We start from the raw sequence: 20,740 nt of genomic DNA on the forward strand, positions 1-20,740 counted from the left end.
GGTTAACTTTGTTCAAAGCAAAGCAATAGTGATGGAAGTTTTCTGTTTTTTTCAAGGCAAATATAATTTTTTAATTTTCATAGTTTTCAATTTACAAAGTATTTTCTAGGAGAAGTTAACTCTGATTATTAACAATATTATTATAGATACATATTTTGCACTTCGGATAATTAAAGAAAGAAAGTTATCTGTGGTAAAGATTGTTGTAATTAAATTGGTAACATGTGGATTTTGATAAATGTACTGAATGAACCACCATTGATTGTAATGAATGGACTGGATCATGTTTTGACATAAGCATTTATTTCAGTTTGTTACTTACTAAAACAAAATATTGGAGTTTTTTTTATATAAATAAGTTGTGAAAATATGACTAATAAATTGTACTAAAAAAAGAAAAAAAAAAACTTATCCATAAACATAAGTATTGGAAGGCAGCTAATTTTAGGATACATGTTTCATAGTAAGGTAATAAGTTTCATTAGCATATTCCCTATTTGAAATTTTATATTTCATAAAATGTGAAATATTACTTAAAATTTATTAAATTTTTTGTAGTTTAATTACTTTCTTGTGTGTTTTGTAGCTAGAGGTTATCTTATAACATATCAATAATTTAATATCATAATATTGATCTAAATATTTCATTATATTTGATATATCTAAATAGAAAGTATTCTTTATGTCTCTCCTTTATGTAAGTTTTTTAATGTTGGATAAACTTTTCAGGTTCAAATGAACATAATTAACAAACTTTTGAGTGTCTATTAAAAGCCTTAAGAAACTAATATAAGACATTACAATCAAAATATCACTCAATGCAACTTATTTGTTTTAAATAACTAGTTGTTAAAAAATAAATTAAATTTTAAAATGTTCATAATATTCTACATTTAAGCTTTTATATATTATATATAAAATACCACGAAAAAGTAATTTTTATCATAAAATTGTTTTACTTTTATTTATTTTTTATTTCAAAAGCATTATGAGACATAGGAAAGCAATAGCAGTGGAGGGTGGCTGAGATCCAAATAATATAATCCAAGCAGTTGATGACGTTTTGAGAAAGATTTTATCTGAAAGAAAAGCTACTGAGATACTTAAAGTCGAAAAGGGGCTATGGGTTGAGGGCCCTCTTAAACTGAGAGCACTAACATTTGAATATGCTCTGAAACTTGAGAAGAAATTTCCACAATCCAAGTTGCTCAAGACCTCAGCAAACAAATAAATGTGCTAGTGTTGATTGGTTTAGAGCTTTTTTGAAACGTCATCTTGAACTTGTTATTAGAAAACCAGAGGCAACATCCATTGGTCGAATGTCAGCATTCAATTAACGTAATGTGGATCTATTTTATAATAATCTGCAGTCTTTTGACCAAATACAAGTTTTCACCAAATGATATTTGGAATGTTGATGAGACTGGCATCAACAGACTGTTCAAGTGCCTGAGCAGTTTTAGCTAGAAGAAGCGAGCATCAAGTAGGCTGTTACAAATGTTGAACCAGGTATCTTGGTAACAATCTGTAATGCAGTGAATGGAAGTGGGTCATCGTTTAACACCATTTTACATATTTGCACGTGCCCATTTTAAAGATTTCTTTCTAAAAAAGTCAACTGCTGGTTCTGTTAGATCATCTCAGGCAAACCCTGTGCTGTTATAATCCTAGATAATCTTGAGAAACACGTCAATTGACTTCATTGAATTATTAGTATTTGTAAAAAAGTCTAATCTTGTGGTCCATTCAGTACAACTCTACCCTACACGTTTATTTTAAGTTTAAACAAGGGTCGTAAAAAAAAACAAAACACAACTTTATTGAAGCCGGATAAGTTGTCTTATATATATATATATGCATATTTATATTTACATTTTTAAACACTGAACAGTTTTTACATTATAAAAACATATGAATAATAATTGCGCGCTATTCATTAGGCTCGATATGAAATAGCGAAAATTCTAGTCGGAAGTTTTCCAGACCATGTGCTCATTTATGTAAAACAAGCTTTTTATAAAAATATACATACGTATTTACATTACCCACAATAAAACTTGAGGAAGTCATTTTTTCGATAGATCTTCTTATACATCAATATAAATAAACTGTTAAAAACTTTCTATATTCTAAAAATTGCATGTTGCAATAATTCATGGGCGCTCGGGCGATCTGACTCTTTTATTTCTAAACACCTGAGTGCCAAATCTCGTAAACCAGGACCAAGTGACTGAGGTATTGAAGGGGCGCAATTCGCGCTAGCAATCTATACACAAAAGAAATTAGAAAATTTTATAAAAAATTTGAAACTAATTGATTAAATAAAATCATTCACTAAAAATGAAGGTATTATTCTTGAGAGTGTGATTGTAAGCGATCAATCACATCATTTGATTAAATTAAAGTTTATTAACATCATCTTAACAAACCAAATTTAAAGTATATCAATATCAATAATTTCTCTTTACCTTAAACATTAGAGCAAGATGATTATCACTATGTTCAGTTCCCCAAGGGTGATGAGAAGTAGCCATTTCTATGACACAACATCCTAAACTCCAAATATCACATTTACGCCCATAATGTGCACCGCGCAAAACCTAAAAACAGATAGTTTAAAAAGTTTTATCAAAAATAATGCACATAAATTTTAAAGCCCATATCCAATTGCTGAGTATCAAGCTGCACATAAAGATTCATGTAATATAATTATCTTAGTCTAAATCAAAATAAATACATGACACTTTAAAGTAACCACCTGAGCAACTTCAGAGAAAATTAAGAAAAATTTTCAGATTTAAAAAAAAAAATCTTAATTAAATTGAAAAAATGTTTTATTCAATGTAATCAACAAAATTACTTCAGGGGCCATAAATGGTATGGTGCCGAGTAACTGGCCAGAAAATTCTTTTGTACCAGTGCCTTTTGAAAGTAATCTTGCAGCTGTTCCAAAATCACTTAGCTTAACTATCTGACCAGTACTATCCACAAGAATGTTGGCTCCTTTAAGATCTCTGTGAAGAGTTTGGTGTTGATGCAGGTATGATAATGCTTGCAATATTTGTCTTGTGTAACTTAATATTACGGATTCACGAAATGGACCAAATCTTGTTAATAGTCTACTAATAGATCCTCCTAGTGAAATTTAAAGTAGTTAAAATTTAGTAAAATGAAAACTATTTTGTAAGTTATGGTTATATGGGTTAGGAGCATAGATTTTGATTTTCAATATGGTAACCAATTTATAAATAGTGTCAAAGATAGGCAGAATCATATTTGAAAAAACCTTATTTTTTTCATAAAAGTATTTGATGAGAATTTGATTCAAAAATATTAACAAAGAAAATAACTTATTAAATAAAATTATAATTATAATTATAAAATTATAAAAATAAATATAAGATAAAAGCCTGATTACAATTAAAACAAAAATATAAAAGCATGGTAATTAAAACCAAATTCCCAAACCTATTGCTACCTAATATATTACCTGGCATTAATTCCATAAACAAATTATAATGGCCATCATGTTGAGTAGCACCAATGCATGATACAATATTGGGATGTTTGAGTTTTGTTAGCAGCGAGATTTCTTCAAGTACAATCTCGTGAACCTTATTTTGCTCTTCTTCACTATTTCGACAAAATGATATCTAAAGTATGAGAAGAGTATGAGCAGGTGAGAAAATGATATCTTACAAGAATAACTCTAATAAGAAGTGGTTTCATGCCTATCTCAGTTTTATTGACTCAAAAATCTTGCGAGACAGATACAAAAATAATTCTCTTAAAGCAATTTTTTTTTTAACTAACTCAAACATTTTTTTCATTCATATATAAATATATAATATATAAACCACTAATATATAAACTTTTTGAAATTTAATTTCTCTTAGATAAAATTTACAAAATTTATGAAATAATTGAAGGAGTTTTAAGTTTACTTGTTTAACTGCCATCAAACGACCACTTTTAAAATCCATGGCTTCATAACATGAAGAAAATGCTCCAGTACCAAGTAAGCCTCCTTTTTTCCAGTGAATATTTTCCAAATAGACGTTTTTGGCTAAACATGTTTCGCTCTCCTGACCATCCTGTTTACAATAAACAAACAAAAAGTATTCTAAATAAATATAAAAACAGCTCTTTTATATATGCATGTTTTAAGCTATGCTAGAAATCATTTACAATAATAAACACAAGATAAGAAGTCAGTGATTTTTCTTTTAACTTTTTGCTAACTTGAGTAACTCAACAAATTTATTAATTGGGAAGTTATACAAAACGGCAAGATTCTCATTTTTGCATAAAATATCCTAATGATTAAAATGCTATACAAAGCATTTTTTATAGTTTATTTACTATATAATCTTGTTTATTTATATAAAACAAAATTATATAGTATATCAGCTCACTCCTAAAAAACACAAATAAAAACATAAAGTTGAACCAATTTGAATACTAACAATATTTTTTTTAAGGTTAAAGCTTGTTTTTCTTTTCACAGTCTTTTTGTATTTGAAGTTTGGTGCATTTTTATACGTAATTAAAACTTGTTTGAGCTTCAAATAAAATACTTAATACTTACCACTGGTTGAACATGAACTAAAGTCAGATCATCAGTAGGTATTAACTGTTCAGGTATTACATTTTCTGGTCTTTGCATTGACTTCTCTAAGGCTACTGCAAGAGCAACAGCTTCATCATCTTCAACTTGACGCACACATTTTAGTCCTGGATCATAGGCAGAAGATGGAGGGCTGACATGTGGTTTGCGTACATTTTGGGGAGATGCAGGTGGAGTTAAAGCTGCAGAAGCACCAGCCTCTGTTAATTCTTTTTCTTCGTCTTCATTTAGTGTTACATCAAAACGGTTGCCTTGAAGAAAAACACTATTTTAACAAAATAATACAAAAAATGAAACAAACATTCAGCACTTTGCATAACATTACCTCGCTGATCCTGTTGATCTTCATAATCATCTAAAATATGTAGCATGTCAAGCTGTTCTCTCTGAGCTTCTGTTGATAAGTGTCGATGAAGTTTACTCTTTAAACTTTGATTTAATTCATTTACAGTTTTTTTGATGCGTTGAAATGCTGTTGAATCATGAGAAGATATAGCTATGCATTTAACTAGTAAAGACAATGCATACAAATGTACTTTTTTATGAGTTGAAGAGATTGCAGAAGTCGAAAAAATAACCATGTCTTGAAGTCTTTGAATAGCAACATCATCATATATTGAACTAGTAACAATATTTTCTTCAAGTGAAGATAAAAACTGATTCAGATCAAGATCAGTGCGTGGAGAAACTGGTATAGAAAGATTTAGAAGATCATCTTCGCAACGCAATACTAAATTACCATGCTCATCAAGTAACCGACGCATAAAAGCCAAACGACCAAGCCACCATTGCCAATTTGCTAATTCTTCTCTGTTAATTTGAAAACAGGTAAAAATAAGGTCCATAAAGTTTTCTGAGCCATTACTTAATGTATATAGTTCACCTTGAACAAATTCTAATAGTACTTTAATAGCTATGATGACTACACGCCTAAAAGAAAACACAAACTAAATAAGTAAGTACTAACACTAATTACCAAAGGTAACAAACAACTTAAGAAAATTATGTTAATATTATACTAATAACACAAATTGATAGAAACATAGAAATTTAGTTGAAACACTGAATTTAATATAAAAAGAATAGAAAGGTAAGAAAAATACCCAACCTGTTTGCATCTGCACATTTTAAAATAATTTTTTCAATAACTGGTTTGATTGCTTGGTTGAATATATTAACCTCATTTTGAGTACGATTTTGTACAGCAGAAATAATTGCACGAAAGGCACGCTAAAATTGTAGCAGAAGATTATATAAGAGTCTAAACAGGCAGATAAGAGATTAGTGAAAACACTTTGCAACTCTTACCAGTGCTCCAATAAAAACATTGTATACAGGGTCTGCTACAATATATTCTAAAATAGCTGCACATGCTTGAATAGTTTCATGTTTATTCTCAACATAAGAAGTAGTTGAGCGTCGTTCAGCCAGTGTTTTTACTGCTTTGCGGCTGATATAACGGAGACCAGATTCCCGATGTTTCCAATCTCTTGAAAACAAACAAGCAACAGCATCAAAGCCAAATATCTAATGAAAAAGCAACTAAAATTCTTTTTACAACTCTTTTTTTATTTTACACAAAAACATATTTTATATAATTTAATACATTTTATATAATTTACATAATTTTTTCTCTGAATTAAAAATGGGATTAGTCAAACAGAATAAGAGTTTTTGTTTACCCGAGCAATTTTCATATGCATAACACTTAATTTATAAAACTTTAGATGGCTTTTTCATAATTTTTATAAAGGAATTATTAAAAACTAAAATAATAAACTCATGGTTTTAAGAGCATACTTTATAAACAATTTGAAGTTTTTAATCCATTTATGCTCTTGTTACAACATTGTTATATACCAACCTATTTGTGCCCTTGTTACAGCATTGTTATATATCAACCTATTTGTGCTCTTGCTACAGCATTTTTATATACCAACCTATGTGTGCCCTTGTTACAAAATTGTTGTATACCAACCTATTTCAGAAGAAGCTTGTTAGCATCTACTCACATAATTGCCTTAAATATTTTAAAGGAGCAAAAAATGAAAATAACACAATAAATTAGTTGAGTATAAACAAAAGTTTACACTAAGGGTGCGTTGGATATTGAACTTTATAATCCAGCCAGTTATTATGTAGGTTGCATGCTGAAAAAGATATTTGGCAGGATACTAGATAATTGGAAAGGTTTTTTTATATTTTTTTAAAAAAAAAAAAAAAAAAATTAAATGTATGTTAGAATTTATTTATCAACATTTAAATCATTTAGAAAAATCATGGAAAACTAAATTTTTTTATAAAAATATATGCATATATATTATATCTACCACAGTATGTAAATTTAAATTTTTTTTAATTAACTACAGGATAATGTATAATTTTATTGAAATTTTTATAATTGACATAAACAAATTTACTAACTTCTGATCATCTTCATAAAGCAAAATGCAATAACTTCAATTCAAACATTTTGTCTTGTTTCTAATCCTATGGAACATTCACTTTATCATTAGAACATTGGATTACTACATTAGAACTGTATGCATCACATTTTCCAGAATCCCACACAGTATTACATATTGTAAAAAAGTATGTTAACTGAAAAACTGGTGAAGACAAATGACAGATGTCTGTAAGAGATAGTGCCAGAAATATGCAGAAGTATAATTGTATAATTCATTTATTGCAATTTGTGATTAAAGATGTATACTTACTACAAACAATTGTGGTTGATTTTTTTGCTAAGGATAAAGAACTTATTTTGACCATGATTTTAATTAAGTAAAGAGAGTAAAATGCTTTTTTTTTTTTTAATGATGATTTCACACATTGAAATAGTGCATACTTTAATATTTGAGAACCTTAAGTGAACAGTTCATATGTATTTAGTTGATCACAACAAGTTGCCTAGTGGGTCATTGTCGATTTGTCACACACACAAAAAAAAACAATTTGATAACCCTGTCTAGAATCATTTGATCTTTACAATATTTCTAGTTCATTATAAATGAAACAAAGTATAAATGAAAATGAAATTGCAAAAATTTGAATAAAAAAATCCTAAGCAGTTTTTGAGATACTGACATTTGAAACTTTGCAGACTCATCATTTTTGCAAATGTAGAACCAGCAAAATTTCAAATGAAGATATTATTTTATATCAAGTAGGTTAGAATATCAATTCTTTCTAGAAAAATGTTTTTAAACTTTTTTTTTTTTATTCTGATATATATATATATATATATATATATATATATATATATATATATATATATATATATATATATATATATATATATATATATATGTATATATATATATATATATATATATATATATATATATATATATATATATATATATATATATATATATATATATAACTAACATCTTTGTCAGTATATGTGTACATATATACTGACAAAGATTCTTGGTTAAGAAAAAGAAGCTGTATTTAATTTAAAATTTTATAAGTGCAATGATATTCCTTTTTTTATTCTTCTATATCAACAGGCAAGTAAAATTTTTATTGCAATCCACTGAAAAATCAACAACTTTTTTATCAATGTTGATGGAAGACCTTCATACTCAGGCAGTGAGAAAAACACTTCCTACATATTATATATTACTTTGTATTATTTTACTTATTTTATTTCATAATATTATATATTATATAAAAAAATCTGATAGTAGTATTTTAAAATTACTTTTAGATGGTCTTTCAATTGAAGTTTTATTTTACCTCAAAATTATGTGCATGTCTAAAACCTTGACTTTTATACGGGGTATACCACTAATTTTATCACTATCATTCATAAAATTACTCATGCCCAATCAACAAATGAATCTTTAAAATGCCATGAATATATTATATTAATTAAATAGCATTAGTAAACTGGAATATTTAATTATTTATAATTATATGTAATTATTTTAAATTCAGTAGGTTGAACAAACCTGTATCCATGATTCAGTAAGACTTTTATATTCTTCTGGAACAACTTCATTGTGGGGCAGACCTGTAGCATCTGCTGATGACAAATGATTGTCTTGTGAACTTATGCTTTAAATAAAAATCAATAAAAACTAACTTTAAAAGGTTTGTAAAACTAATATGCAGTAAATGTCATGGATGAATAACTTTGACCCGAAAATGATGTTTTACCTCGGACTAAGTTTTTCAGGGGAAACACTTTTTCGAGACTTCCATACTGTGCGACATAAAGGACAGTTTAACTTTTCCTTACGCCTTCTGCACTCTTCTGCCCCTACACAAAATAGAAATCACTCAAAAAAGGTTACTGAGAAAAAAATTTATATAATTGTCATTTTTTCAAAACTTATAGAAAAAAAAAACAAGTTGTATACAACTGCAAATATTGCACCCTCAATAAAACATGGTATTTTAACTGTGATATGTCTTTTAGGATATAACTTTTTGTTAAAAGTTTAGAAACTCCAAGCACTTTTTAAGATCTAAATGATGCCTCTTTAGAACAAATTTTACTATAAGGTACTTACAAACAGCCATACAATGATGGTGTAGTCGATTTTGACACCCTTCTTTGCATAATGTCATACTCTCACCTTCAACAAGATCTGACAAACATATTGGACATACTTCTTCCTCTTCTCTAATAGAATTAAAAGAATGCGATGAATGACCTGCAACAACCAAAGGACTGGGCAATATAGTAGATTGAGCAGCTTTTATTTTTAAGAGATTAGCTTGCACTTTTTTAATCGATAAAGCAGCAATCCTTTGACGATATTTACTGAATAGGGATTCCACCTTAATTTAAATAAAAATAAACAAATTGAAGTTAAATTGCAAAAAAAAAATTTTATACAGTGAGTTGCATAAATATTGAGTCAGTTGATTTTTAATATAATTTTTTTTATGTTTTTTTTTATATTTAAAGCAAACGAAAAATTTAATAATTTAAATTGTTTTAAATTTTATTAACAGTGGTATTATAAACAAAATAAGAGAAAAAAATTTTTCAAAAAAAAATTTAAGATACCTTTTTATGAGAAATATATACAACTGTTAAAACAAACAAAAAAACAGAGCAAAAAAATAGTCAGGGTTGATTTTAGTATTTTGTATGCGCACTACAAACTTTCACACATTCCCCAACACGTCTAGGGATAGATTCAACTAGTCTGATGCATAATTCTCTTGGAAATTCTTTCCAAAGTTTTTCTAAAACCTGCTGTAATTGCACAACACTAGTTATGCTCTCTTTAATCAATCTCTTGTCTATCCAAGCCCAAATGTTCTTGATGGGATTGAGATCTGGAGAATATTTTTCCAATCAAGCCACTCTTTAACCGAGATTGCAGTGTGAGCCATTGCGCCATTGTGCTGAAAAATCCATCGCTGTCTTCTCCTGTAAAAAGCACTGGCTGTTGGTAAAAGTTTACTTTTGAGGGTCTCTTTGTAGTTGTACTGGTTAATTCTGCTGTTATAAATGTTGTATGATCCTGTTCCTTTATGGGAGAAATATCCCCATATTCCGACTGATCCTCCTCTGCCTTATATCCTTGGTACACAAAAATGCTCTTTGAACTTTTCACCAGCCAGCCTCTTGATGATTAATCTTTTTCACCTCAAAATTGGATTTGCCACTGAAAATGACTTAGGCCCAGTCTTCTACAGACCAGTGAAGTCTTTCTCTACACCACTTTAATCTTTTTAGGCAATCTGAGACATGCAAAAGTGGTTTTCGAGCAGCAATAAAGCAATCTAAGCCTTTCTTATCTAGGCATCTTCAGTCCATCTACTAACACTAACGTTACCAGGCATACTTGTGAACCCTTCAGCAAGTTCGCAGTAAGAAATTTTAGGATCTTGTCTAACCTTTCGATATTATCTTTTAGCAGACATACAATTTGTCATTCTACATTGTCTGAAACAGCTTTTCTGCCCATTTTTATCTTTTTACTTTACCAAATAATTACCAATGCGAATAACTCATAAAAATGATAATTTTATTTTTGCAAGAACATTTATATCGTTCGAAAGAAATCAACCACCAAAATTTTAGACCATTCGGATAACAGTTTGTTGAGATATTTCAACTGAAGTCGTTTAAATTTTAACTGACTCTATATTTTTGCTAAATTAGAAGTACATTTATGTTCTAATTGGATTAATATTTACTCAAGACTGGTAAATCCAACAAGTTCGAGTTATATACCATTCAATAGAGAATCAATTAATTAACACATTTAATACGCTTTTAATTGTATTAATTAGTTGGTTTCAAAGAAAATTTTGAAAAAAAAAAAAAATTTTTGCATAAAAAAAGTAGTAACTCAACCCACTATATTAAACTATAAATTTTACTTGCACTTTTTAAGTGCAGTATTAAATTGCATATTGAAGCTGCATTAAAAATAGAGAATATAAAAATATTGAATACAGAAACACTAGAAACCTCAGTAAGAAACAGTTGTTTAGTAACTAAAGCTTTGAAATAATGTAATTTTATAGTGAAATATGAATTAGTTTGAAAAAAAAAACAACCTAAACAGTGTTGAATGAAACTACTACTTGAATTACTTTTATTTTTTAAATTAATAATAATTAGTTGGTAATTTTCCTACCTCATAATTTTTAAGCTCTCTTGACCATAACATAGGATCTGTTTCTTTAATTTGGAATACGCGTAACATTACAAATAGAACATGAACACAAAACTGATCTTTTCCACATGTACATGTCTTAAAATGCACATTAAAAAATGTTAAAAGTTAAAATGATTGAAAAACAAAAATCAATTTTTCTAGAATGACATGTAAAAATCAGAAAACTAATTAATACAAAAAATATGTTTTACATGTTGAATATTATCATATATATCAAAAATTTAATATACAAAAGAAGTAGCTCAGATGCTAAAACCTTTGTTTATCCCTGAATTTTAAAACAGAGTTGACATTCAAAAAATAAATTTAATCCAGTGAAAGGAAAAGAGTGTATATTAACACTGATAATTACAATAAAGATTTATTTTAAACAATAAAATCAACATTTATGATGAACTCTTGTTATAAGTAAAAATGCCCCTTATCAAAATTTGATCCTACCAGACATAGCATGCAATAAAGCAAAGATAACTGAACAATGTAAAAATATGCAAACAAAAAATGCATATCAATGCAGCGAATGGTTTAAAAATAACTTCATACATTTTTTTTTAGCATAACTTTTATCACACCATTTAAATTTAAATCATACCCTTCAAGCAACCCTTCATAATATATTTTTTGAAACTGGGGATCATGGTAATAACAAAGAAAAAAACAATCATGTGCACTGGAAAGAAAACAAAGCAAGAAGAGACAACATGTAAGTTAGTTAGTCATGAGCTTTTTAGTCATTAGCTGTAGTTGAGTATATAATTAAGTTACTTTGTTTACAATGTTAGAAAAAACTAAGTTTGAATAAAACCCCTTAAAAATTAAAAAAAAAAGTTTATTTAATATGATTTGTATAAGCATAATTTGTTTAAACATAACTTATTTTTCCAATTTGTTTAACCATAATTTATTTGAATATAATTTATTAAACCTAATTTATTTATATATAATTTGTTTAAACATAGCTTATTTAAATATAATTTGTTTAAACAACTTATTTGAATATAATTTAAGTGTAACTCATTTAAGTATAATTTGTTTAAATATAATTTATTAAAGTGAAATGACATAATTATGTAAGGTACAATATGTTTATTTAATATAAGTTATAACTAGAGCCCAACTAATTTTAGCTTTTTCAATAAAATATCAATTCATAACCTACATTGTTTTTTGCACTGATTGATCACAACTACTCCAGGTATTTATTCTGAGAACCACTTTTGTCCCAACTGCCTGCTGATAGTAACATAATTTTCTCTTTTATCTTAACTTTATTATAGTGTAGAACATAAATAAATACTTCTCAAACCATTGACCCTAATTTTATTGCATTAACTTAGCAGATATCAAGGAGTCTCTGTATAAATGTAATAATTCAAAAAAATAAAAATACTACAATGCAAAGTTAATGGATAGTCTACTTATAGTCTTTCCATTTCCATTTCTTAAAAAAACTCAATCTATTTACCACCATATTGGTTTTTAATACCTTTACCTCTCTAAAATATTTTAAAATTCCATGTAAGTCACAAAATATATAAAATTCCATATATATCCCATATCAGTTAGGCTTTAGTTATAACATATAAATACAATTGTACCACATATCTCACCAATAGTATAAATGTAATACTTAAGAATTTCAACAAGAGGATTATAACTACTGTGAATAAAATTATAAATTACTTGAATATTTTTACACACACAGACACACAAACACACAAAAAATACTATGTACCTGAGGACCAATAATAACTTTATATTTATGATCAGGTGAGTCACCTCCTATATGAAATGAGTTAGGCCCAGGTTGTTCTAGAAGATAAAGCCTTGCCTTTAAAACTTTGGTAACTTGTTTTTTAACACGATTCATATCAGCTTCAACATGTGGGTCAATATTAGGTGAAGGTGATCTTTTTGAAAACCGTGGTGACGGACTTCTCTTTCTTTCAGGCTTTTCTACCTAAGAGTATTTTGTAAAAGAATCAATAATTTGGCAGAATGATAGTAAAAAAAAAGAGGTGCATTTAAAAAAAAAGAAGAATCTACCTATACTTAAATTTATTTATCCATTATATCTAAACTTTTTTATTATACTTTGTGACTTTTAGAACTATAGTACAAGTTAAACTATGTAAAAAAATCCAAATACCTATTAAAGTAAAATGAATCATTATCATGTTTGTTTCTTTTTTTAAACCATGACTGTTACAAAGTATAATTTGCCAATAAGCTAACCTTAGTTTATTTACCTAAGTATAACCACAATCTGTATGATAAACATTGTATTAATTAATCTTATATCTTGTACAAACGCATCTATATAAGTATGCACTCTCATAAATCAACATAAATATCTTAATGCTTATAATTAACCTACCTGCTTCATTAAAATAAAAGTTCTCAACCTTTACTTTAATTTTCAACCAATATAATTGAAGCTAAATAAAGGAAAACTTGAAAAAAAGAAAATGAAATGCACAAAGTTTTTTCTGAATTATAAAACATTTTAAACTAAAATAATTAGTATCCATTGAGTTATCAAGTGTTTGTGTTCTTTCAGAACTTGCACTCAAAAAATATTAACTTAATTTTCAAAAATTAGTAAAAGTGAGTATGATTTAATGCATGAGATTACTGCATTCAAATATAGAATAAGTATAAAAGCAATATTATTCATAAAATCTTGTAATATAGTTGTACACTAACCCTTTTTTAAAATAAAATATATGAAAATGATGATAACTAAAAATAATGAACTTATAACTTTTTTTTTTTCAGTATATTCAGATGTAAAAGATATAAAAGATATATATATATATATATATATATATATATATATATATATATATATATATATATATATATATATATATATATATATATATATATATAAAACTTAGTGCTTTTTTTGTTAGTTCTATTAAACTAGAAGTAAGGTGTACGTTTTAGCAACTAATCTTAGCCAAAATAATTACATATCGCATGATACTAATTTTAAGATGTTTTGACTTTTGTTAAAAAATTTTTTTGAAGTTTATACTTTTGAGTTGTGAGTATTATTTGTTAAACAAGCTATGTAGTGGTATTCTTAAATAGAAAAAAATGCTAATAATAACTATAATAATAATAAAAATACGGCGTAGATTAAATACATACTGTATATTACACTATATTACACACCTTGAATGAGCCTGTTTTTGCATGCTGTACACTAGGGTTCATATTTCTACTTAGTAAAATATTGGCTTATGTAGTAATCAATCCTCGGAATCAAAACACGGCCTTTGTTCTCAATTTTGTTTTTTTTTTTTTGTTTCTTTCGTTTTGTTTTGTTCTTTTTAAATAGAAAAACGTCATGTTGACGAGACCTATGATTGGTTCAAAAAGTACTAGGTTTCAGGGCTTTTATTTCGAATATTCAATGCGCAGCTGCGCCTGTTTTGCATCTATTTTAGCGTCATTCGAGTTCTTTTCCCCCGCGTGCGTTTGACTTGTGCCAAGATAAGCGGTCCAGGTCAGTTGGCTTTAATGTTTTAGTACCATTTCAGGAAGTTAACTGTATCAGTTGTGCAGTTTTTATAGCATTTATTAATGTTTAGCATTCTTTTTTTTTTTGCTAAAGAGAACAGTCAAACAATGGTCAATTTACCTCAACATCAAACAAGTTTGCTATTAAGACGTGATCTTAAGTTTATCATTTTATTAGTTAGTATTTATGCATGTAAATGGCACAGCAAATGAAGATCAGTAGATTCCACAGGTTTATAGGAGTTTCTTAATCACTTTTTTCAAATCAGTTGGTTATGAAGAAATTAGAAACCAATTTATATACAAACATAGTTGAATCAGTTGGTTATGGAGAAATTAGAAACCAATTTATATACAAGTATAATTGAAACAATATATGAAATATATCTTTTTTTACATGAATATCTTTTTTTCACTGATCTGCAATAAGTTGAAATGCTGTTAAATTTAATAATCATAGCATAAAATAAGCATAGCTGTTTCTTGTCTTCTTAAGATCATAGCTGAAATATTTGTTAATTGTTGCCAAATTACCTTAAAAAAATAGGTTGTAAATGAGCAATAAGTTAACATTTATTAACACCATTAGATGAAATGTATAAATTGCATTCTGTAGTAATACTTTAAATAGCAGTTTACTAATATAAACACTTGTTAGTGCCTGTAGTAAAAGCAATATTTTAAAAATCTTAATTCAGCAAGCAAATTGAATTATTCTATTATTGGTTTTTAGAAGATGAATCCAGATAAATTAAAAAAGTTGCAAAATGAAGTTAGAATTGGTGGAAAGGTAAGTTACCATCTTTGCAAAACTTCTAAGAATTATGTTACAAATGTAAATTAAAAATTTGTTTTTAGATTTAGATGTCTATTAAATGATTTTCATGTCTAAGTATGAAATGTTTGAATATAAACTATTTGAATAAAACTAGTAGTACTATTTTTCACTTCTCTTAAATCAACATTAAATTTACTCTCAGTTCCCATTTTCTAGGGTACTCAAAGACGCAAGAGAAAGGTTGTCCACAAAACTGCTACGACTGATGACAAAAAACTGCAAGGCTCATTGAAAAAACTTTCTGTTAACACAATTCCTGGTATTGAGGAGGTCAATATGATCCGAGATGATGGTACTGTTATTCACTTCAACAATCCAAAAGGTGGCTTGACTTTTTTTGTTTTGATTGCTTTTTTATTTATTGATGATGATGATGATGATGATGATGATGATGATGATGATGATGATGATGATGATGATGATGATGATGATGATGATGATGATGATGATGATGATGATGATGATGATGATGATGATGATGATGATGATGATGATGATGATGATGATGATGATGATGATGATGATGATGATGATGATGATGATGATGATGAAGACGACGACAATGATGACGACGTCGACGATGATGATTGTATTTTTATTGTTATCATCATTATTATTATTACAACCATGTGAAAGCAAATAATTACATTGTTTTTTGGTTTCCTGTTTAGTACAAGCATCTTTAGCTGCCAATACCTTTGCTATCACAGGAAATGCAGAGCACAAGCGTAAGACTTATTTGAATAAAACTAAAATAGAATACTTCTTACATAAAACTAAATTTTTTATGATATATATTGGTTAATTTCAATTATAAAAAACCAAGTGGTTCCAAGTTGGCAGGGTTTTTTTGGAATTTTATATTCTGATGGCTATAATGTATCATTTTTTTTTTATATTGTCTTAGACTTTTTTGATCTTTCATTTAGAACTCACTGAAATGCTTCCTGGAATTTTAAATCAATTAGTAAGTTTTAATTAAAAAAATATATACTTTTTAAGACTTCTACTTTATGATTTTTTTTCTTTTCTTTTTCTTTTTCTTTTTTTTTAAAGAATGAGAAAATTTTGGTTGTTTAAAAGAATTTTTTTATGAAAAAATTATAGGGTGCAGAGGGTTTAACTAATCTTCGAAAGCTTGCTGAGCGCCTTCCACAAAGTGAGTTAGCAACATCATTCAGTATAGCAACATCATTTTTATTTTTTTATCTTCATGTTTATAAATTATTTTTTTTTAAAAAAAAAAAAAGTTAATCAAAATTATTAATTGCTTTTCCTTGCAGCTCGTCTTGAAACCGCTACAGAACACGATGAAGGTGATGATGTTCCAGGTATGGATGAAATTATAAATTCAGATTTTTATTCTTTCATGTTTGTTTTTTGCTTTTTTGTAATTTTAGTTGTGAGAAATCAAATATCAATATTTTATTTTAGATCTTATTGAAAATTTCGACGAAGCATCGAAAAACGAAACAGCTAGTCATGAATAGAGTGTCGTTTTATAAATCTGTCATTTTCTACTTTTTAAAGATTTTATTTTGCGGTTCTCGATTAATATCATCGGAGAAGTCGGCATATTTTTTATTTAGCTTTTCCTGGATTATTTGCTGCCTGTTAAACTTCTTTGTTTAACTTTAAAAAAATCTTAAAGAATCGCAACGTCGTTTGGCTAGCGTTGGTCCTTTTATTTTGGTCGTGTAATTGGTACTTTCCGATAAGTTATTAGCGAAGTCTTTATTAACTCTTCTAAACATTAATATTAACTGTGGTTTGGAAAATGTGTATAGATCCTTAGAATTATACGTCATTTGGGCCAAAGAATAACATAAAGCAGTTTATCTTGATCCCTAGCACAATGTATATATAACTTTTAAATAGTTCTTATAGCTTCACGTGTTTTTAATTTTTGTAACGGGTCCAAACTGAAAACATTTTCCAAAAATAATCCTTTCGGTGAGTGTTACCTATAATTGGTTTAACTTCCAATGTAAGGTCCAGAATTTAGGAGGGTGACTAAGAATTTGATTTAAGGACTTAAGAAATTTAAGTGGTTTTTTCATATTTGGCTGGAAAGATTCAAACCATTTTGAATGGGTGACCTTGTTAGACATTAATTTTGCGTGTTACACTATATAGGAGTGGCAAATGATTAGGTCGAGTTTCGTCGAAAACAGTGAGGTTTGTATGGACAAGATTTTTCGGGTCACGTCAAAAAAGTATTCTTGCCAAAACGACCATGACTAATTGCGAATTGTAAGATTGGCAAATCTTACAGACTGAATAATTGTTTGTAATAAAAGTTCTATTGGACTAAACATGATGAGGCTAAAAACTCGTGCGCCATGTTGGAGAAACTTGGGTTTGGAGAGATGTTAGGATCAGAATCATTACTAAACCCTTACTTTTGATAATGTCTTCCGACTTAAACTCAAAAGAAACAAGGTTTTTGTCAAACTGGTGCATGAGTGCGAAGGGAGTGTCAGAATCAGATTCCTAAGTGTGTAAATGGGCTCCGTCACCTAAAACAAGTTTCAAAATCTACACCATACAGCAGACAACCCAAAATTGAAGCTTGCAGTGTTAAAGTAAGATGAAGAATGTTAATGCCCTATCAAAAACTGGGGGGGGGGGAGATGTTACCGATGTTGCGTTTAACGTTATTGAAGCTACACGCATATTGTTGATAGACCGCATATAAATATTGCAAAACATATAATTCATGTATTTTGCAATATTTATATGCGGTCTACCAACAAAATTTTATCAGTGTTGGTATTTTGAAGGCTCGTTGAGTTACGAATATTTTTCTCAATATAAAAATATACCTGAAGTTTTACAATGAGTAGTTTTACAGCAAGTTTTACAACCTGCGATTTACTACCTTATTAGCGCGTATAATTCAGTGGTACCTTCAACTTTGTACTGTGTGGTAACTAAATCTCTGTTAAAAAATTTACCTTTTAAATAGTGACTCGTCACAGTGGAGCGAAATGTCTTGAACGAAAAAAATTTCTTGAAATCTGCAAGGAGTAGAAGTATCGGTGAAATTTTCTTCGCCAATCCCGTGACGCATTTGCTTATTACAAATTTTCTTGTGGTCGCAAGTGTGGTTCAGCAAATTACTTGAAGCTATTTATGTATCTACCGGTTGATATCCTTCTATCTTAGCAGTTCTACTAAACCCTCCAGGCATTATAGTGTTTTGATACTGAATTTAAACTTTATCACCAGTTTTTTTTTTTGCAAATAAAGTAGTTGGGTGCCTATAATGGGAGATTTGGTTATAGCTCGTGATGATAAAATATCATCACGAGCTATGACCAAATTTGCCATTTTCTTAGAACCTTATGTACCTCAATCACTTCTCATTCGAGGATCTCTAAAACTTGCATGGCTGTGTTTTCTCTCCGATGAAAGATCGGATTCATTTCGCTACCATCACATCGGAAAACCACAAAGTAGTAAATACATGACACCTATTTTGAGATCTGCTTTGTAATAACTCTGTAATGTGTATCCATCAATAGAAATGCATAACGATTTGAATTCAGAGTATATAATTAATAGCAAAGCATTTGCTTGTGATTGCTTTTGAGTTTAGAATGTTTTGAAATGGTGTAGGTGAAAAACCTCTTTTTGGTTTTTCGCCTATACCTCTTCAGTAATCTTTACAGCGTTTAAGAATGCCTGTTATTGAGAATACGAAAAGGCATTTAAAAGAATTATTTTTGCTAAAAATATTTAGTTAGTATTTATTCCAATCGAAATATTCTTTTCTCTTTTTTTAAAATAAATTGGTCAATCCGCTTCCTTTTCTTTCCAGATTAGGTATTGTACCTTTATTTAACTAAAAACATTAAGCAAAATGGATGAGTTTTGTTTCTCAAATTTTAAGATGTCGATAACTATAACTGGAAAATCATTCTCTTTTGTATTTATTCGTGGAACTTAAAATACAGATGTATTTAAAAGATTGTTAAACTTATGAGGTCGCTAGAGTCTTTTTAAAATTTACATAAAACAGGGACGATGTCAAATCATCGATAATATGTATTTTTTATATTAATCTTTCCCTTAAAAACTATATAGCGTTGGAAAGTTGCTGCGTCTTGTAAATAACGTCATACTTCAAGATATGCAAATAAGTAAAATAGGATTTATCGTTCATCTTGAATCATTCTTGACGAATCTCTTTTATTAAATAGGATTAGCTTTTCATCCACCCACCATGAAGTAAACTCGGTCTACAATATTTCCTGGTGTCTCATTAAAAATCATTGTCGTAAAGATCTTTTATTGTTAATGAATGTGGCATACTAAAGTTTGTTACTAAAATGCAAAAAGTTTAAAAATTTAAGATTATTACATTATTATGCTTTTTTATTTTAGATTTGTTACTTTAGAAAACTCTCGCTAAAAGAAGCCTCGTATCCAAACTAATAATTGCTGTTTCTGAAAACATTGTAATATTATTGCTAAATGTTTTAGTCTGATAATGTTCATGCTAATGTAATATGTAATGTTTGAGTAATAATTATGCAATGTTTAATCTAATAATATTCAGATAAAATGTTCCCTATTCTGTCTTTTTATTAGCATCTGTTTCAGATTCTTCATAAAAATCTCATGGTTTTCTTTATAGCTATCTCCGGTAGTCTCTTTGAGTCAGAAGTGATCGCAAAGGAACTTGTTCGGAGATTTGTTTAGGAATGTATTTGCCTAATTTGAGTTTTTTTATTTTTAAGAAGATGAAGAACTAGATTTGTTTTTTTTTTTTTGACGATGTGTTGAGCTCCAAATATCGTTCTTTTAAAAATATGCCTTTTTGACTTAGCTTAACATATCCCGAGCTGCATAGTTTGCTCTGCGCAATTTTTTTAAAGAAATTCACAATCCGATTCCATTATGAGCGAAGCTTTAGTGATTTGACAAATCACGCAGAAGTTCATAGTAAGGGACTCGAACGGATTTCATTGCAGAAATAACAATCTTCAAGTATGATTTTATTCCCATCAACATGACAAGTTAGAGCGTTGCACAAAAAATTTCCTCGTCCTTGTAATAAAAAAAGCTTTTGTAAGTGTAATGCGG

General features: G+C 28.3%; 2 protein-coding genes across 7 annotated transcripts; one reads left to right on the forward strand and one right to left on the reverse strand.

The window, feature by feature from the left end:
• Window positions 1-1,816: 1,816 nt before the first annotated feature.
• On the reverse strand, window positions 1,817-14,634 carry LOC145194884 (mitogen-activated protein kinase kinase kinase 1-like). Of its 6 annotated transcripts, none has more exons than XM_090070277.1 (16): window positions 14,464-14,634; window positions 13,661-13,721; window positions 13,019-13,243; window positions 11,242-11,358; window positions 9,151-9,421; window positions 8,795-8,897; window positions 8,587-8,692; window positions 5,936-6,154; window positions 5,736-5,857; window positions 4,953-5,557; window positions 4,589-4,878; window positions 3,945-4,094; window positions 3,491-3,653; window positions 2,861-3,135; window positions 2,469-2,600; window positions 1,817-2,266 (listed from the first exon to the last, which is right to left on the reverse strand). In XM_090070277.1, the coding sequence occupies exons 2-16, from the start codon at window positions 13,667-13,669 to the stop codon at window positions 2,123-2,125; spliced, it is 2,931 nt and encodes a 976-aa protein (XP_089926403.1). In that variant the 5' UTR covers window positions 13,670-13,721; window positions 14,464-14,634; the 3' UTR covers window positions 1,817-2,122. The 6 variants fall into 6 exon arrangements, with proteins under 6 accessions (XP_089926403.1, XP_089926401.1, XP_089926400.1 ...); XM_090070275.1 differs by having other exon boundaries at window positions 13,019-13,239; window positions 13,657-13,721; window positions 14,464-14,584; XM_090070274.1 differs by lacking the exon at window positions 13,661-13,721 and having other exon boundaries at window positions 14,464-14,617.
• A 58-nt stretch (window positions 14,635-14,692) lies between these two features.
• LOC145194966 (transcription factor BTF3 homolog 4-like) lies at window positions 14,693-17,155 on the forward strand. The gene is made up of 8 exons (XM_090070803.1): window positions 14,693-14,797; window positions 15,545-15,601; window positions 15,806-15,971; window positions 16,321-16,377; window positions 16,579-16,616; window positions 16,757-16,808; window positions 16,933-16,980; window positions 17,084-17,155. Exons 2-8 carry the CDS (start codon window positions 15,548-15,550, stop codon window positions 17,137-17,139), a joined length of 471 nt encoding a protein of 156 aa, XP_089926929.1. The 5' UTR covers window positions 14,693-14,797; window positions 15,545-15,547; the 3' UTR covers window positions 17,140-17,155.
• The last annotated feature ends 3,585 nt before the right edge of the window (window positions 17,156-20,740 follow it).

The sequence above is a fragment of the Hydra viridissima genome, unplaced genomic scaffold, assembly GCF_058129835.1.
Source record: "Hydra viridissima isolate aposymbiotic clone 2 unplaced genomic scaffold, HvirCarnegie_v1 scaffold_13, whole genome shotgun sequence".
NCBI classification, from domain to species: Eukaryota; Metazoa; Cnidaria; class Hydrozoa; order Anthoathecata; family Hydridae; genus Hydra; species Hydra viridissima.

Coding starts and splice junctions, on each gene's coding strand:
- LOC145194884 (XM_090070274.1), bottom strand. CDS start 14,505: ATGAACCCTAGTGTACAGCATGCAAAAACAGGCTCATTCAAG. Junction 8,898..9,150: donor CCATCATTGTATGGCTGTTT/GTAAGTACCTTA, acceptor TATTTTGTGTAG/GGGCAGAAGAGTGCAGAAGG. Junction 4,095..4,588: donor TAGTTCATGTTCAACCAGTG/GTAAGTATTAAG, acceptor TATTGTAAACAG/GATGGTCAGGAGAGCGAAAC.
- LOC145194966 (XM_090070803.1), top strand. CDS start 15,548: ATGAATCCAGATAAATTAAAAAAGTTGCAAAATGAAGTTAGAATTGGT. Junction 15,602..15,805: donor AAGTTAGAATTGGTGGAAAG/GTAAGTTACCAT, acceptor CCCATTTTCTAG/GGTACTCAAAGACGCAAGAG. Junction 16,809..16,932: donor TGCTGAGCGCCTTCCACAAA/GTGAGTTAGCAA, acceptor TTTTCCTTGCAG/CTCGTCTTGAAACCGCTACA.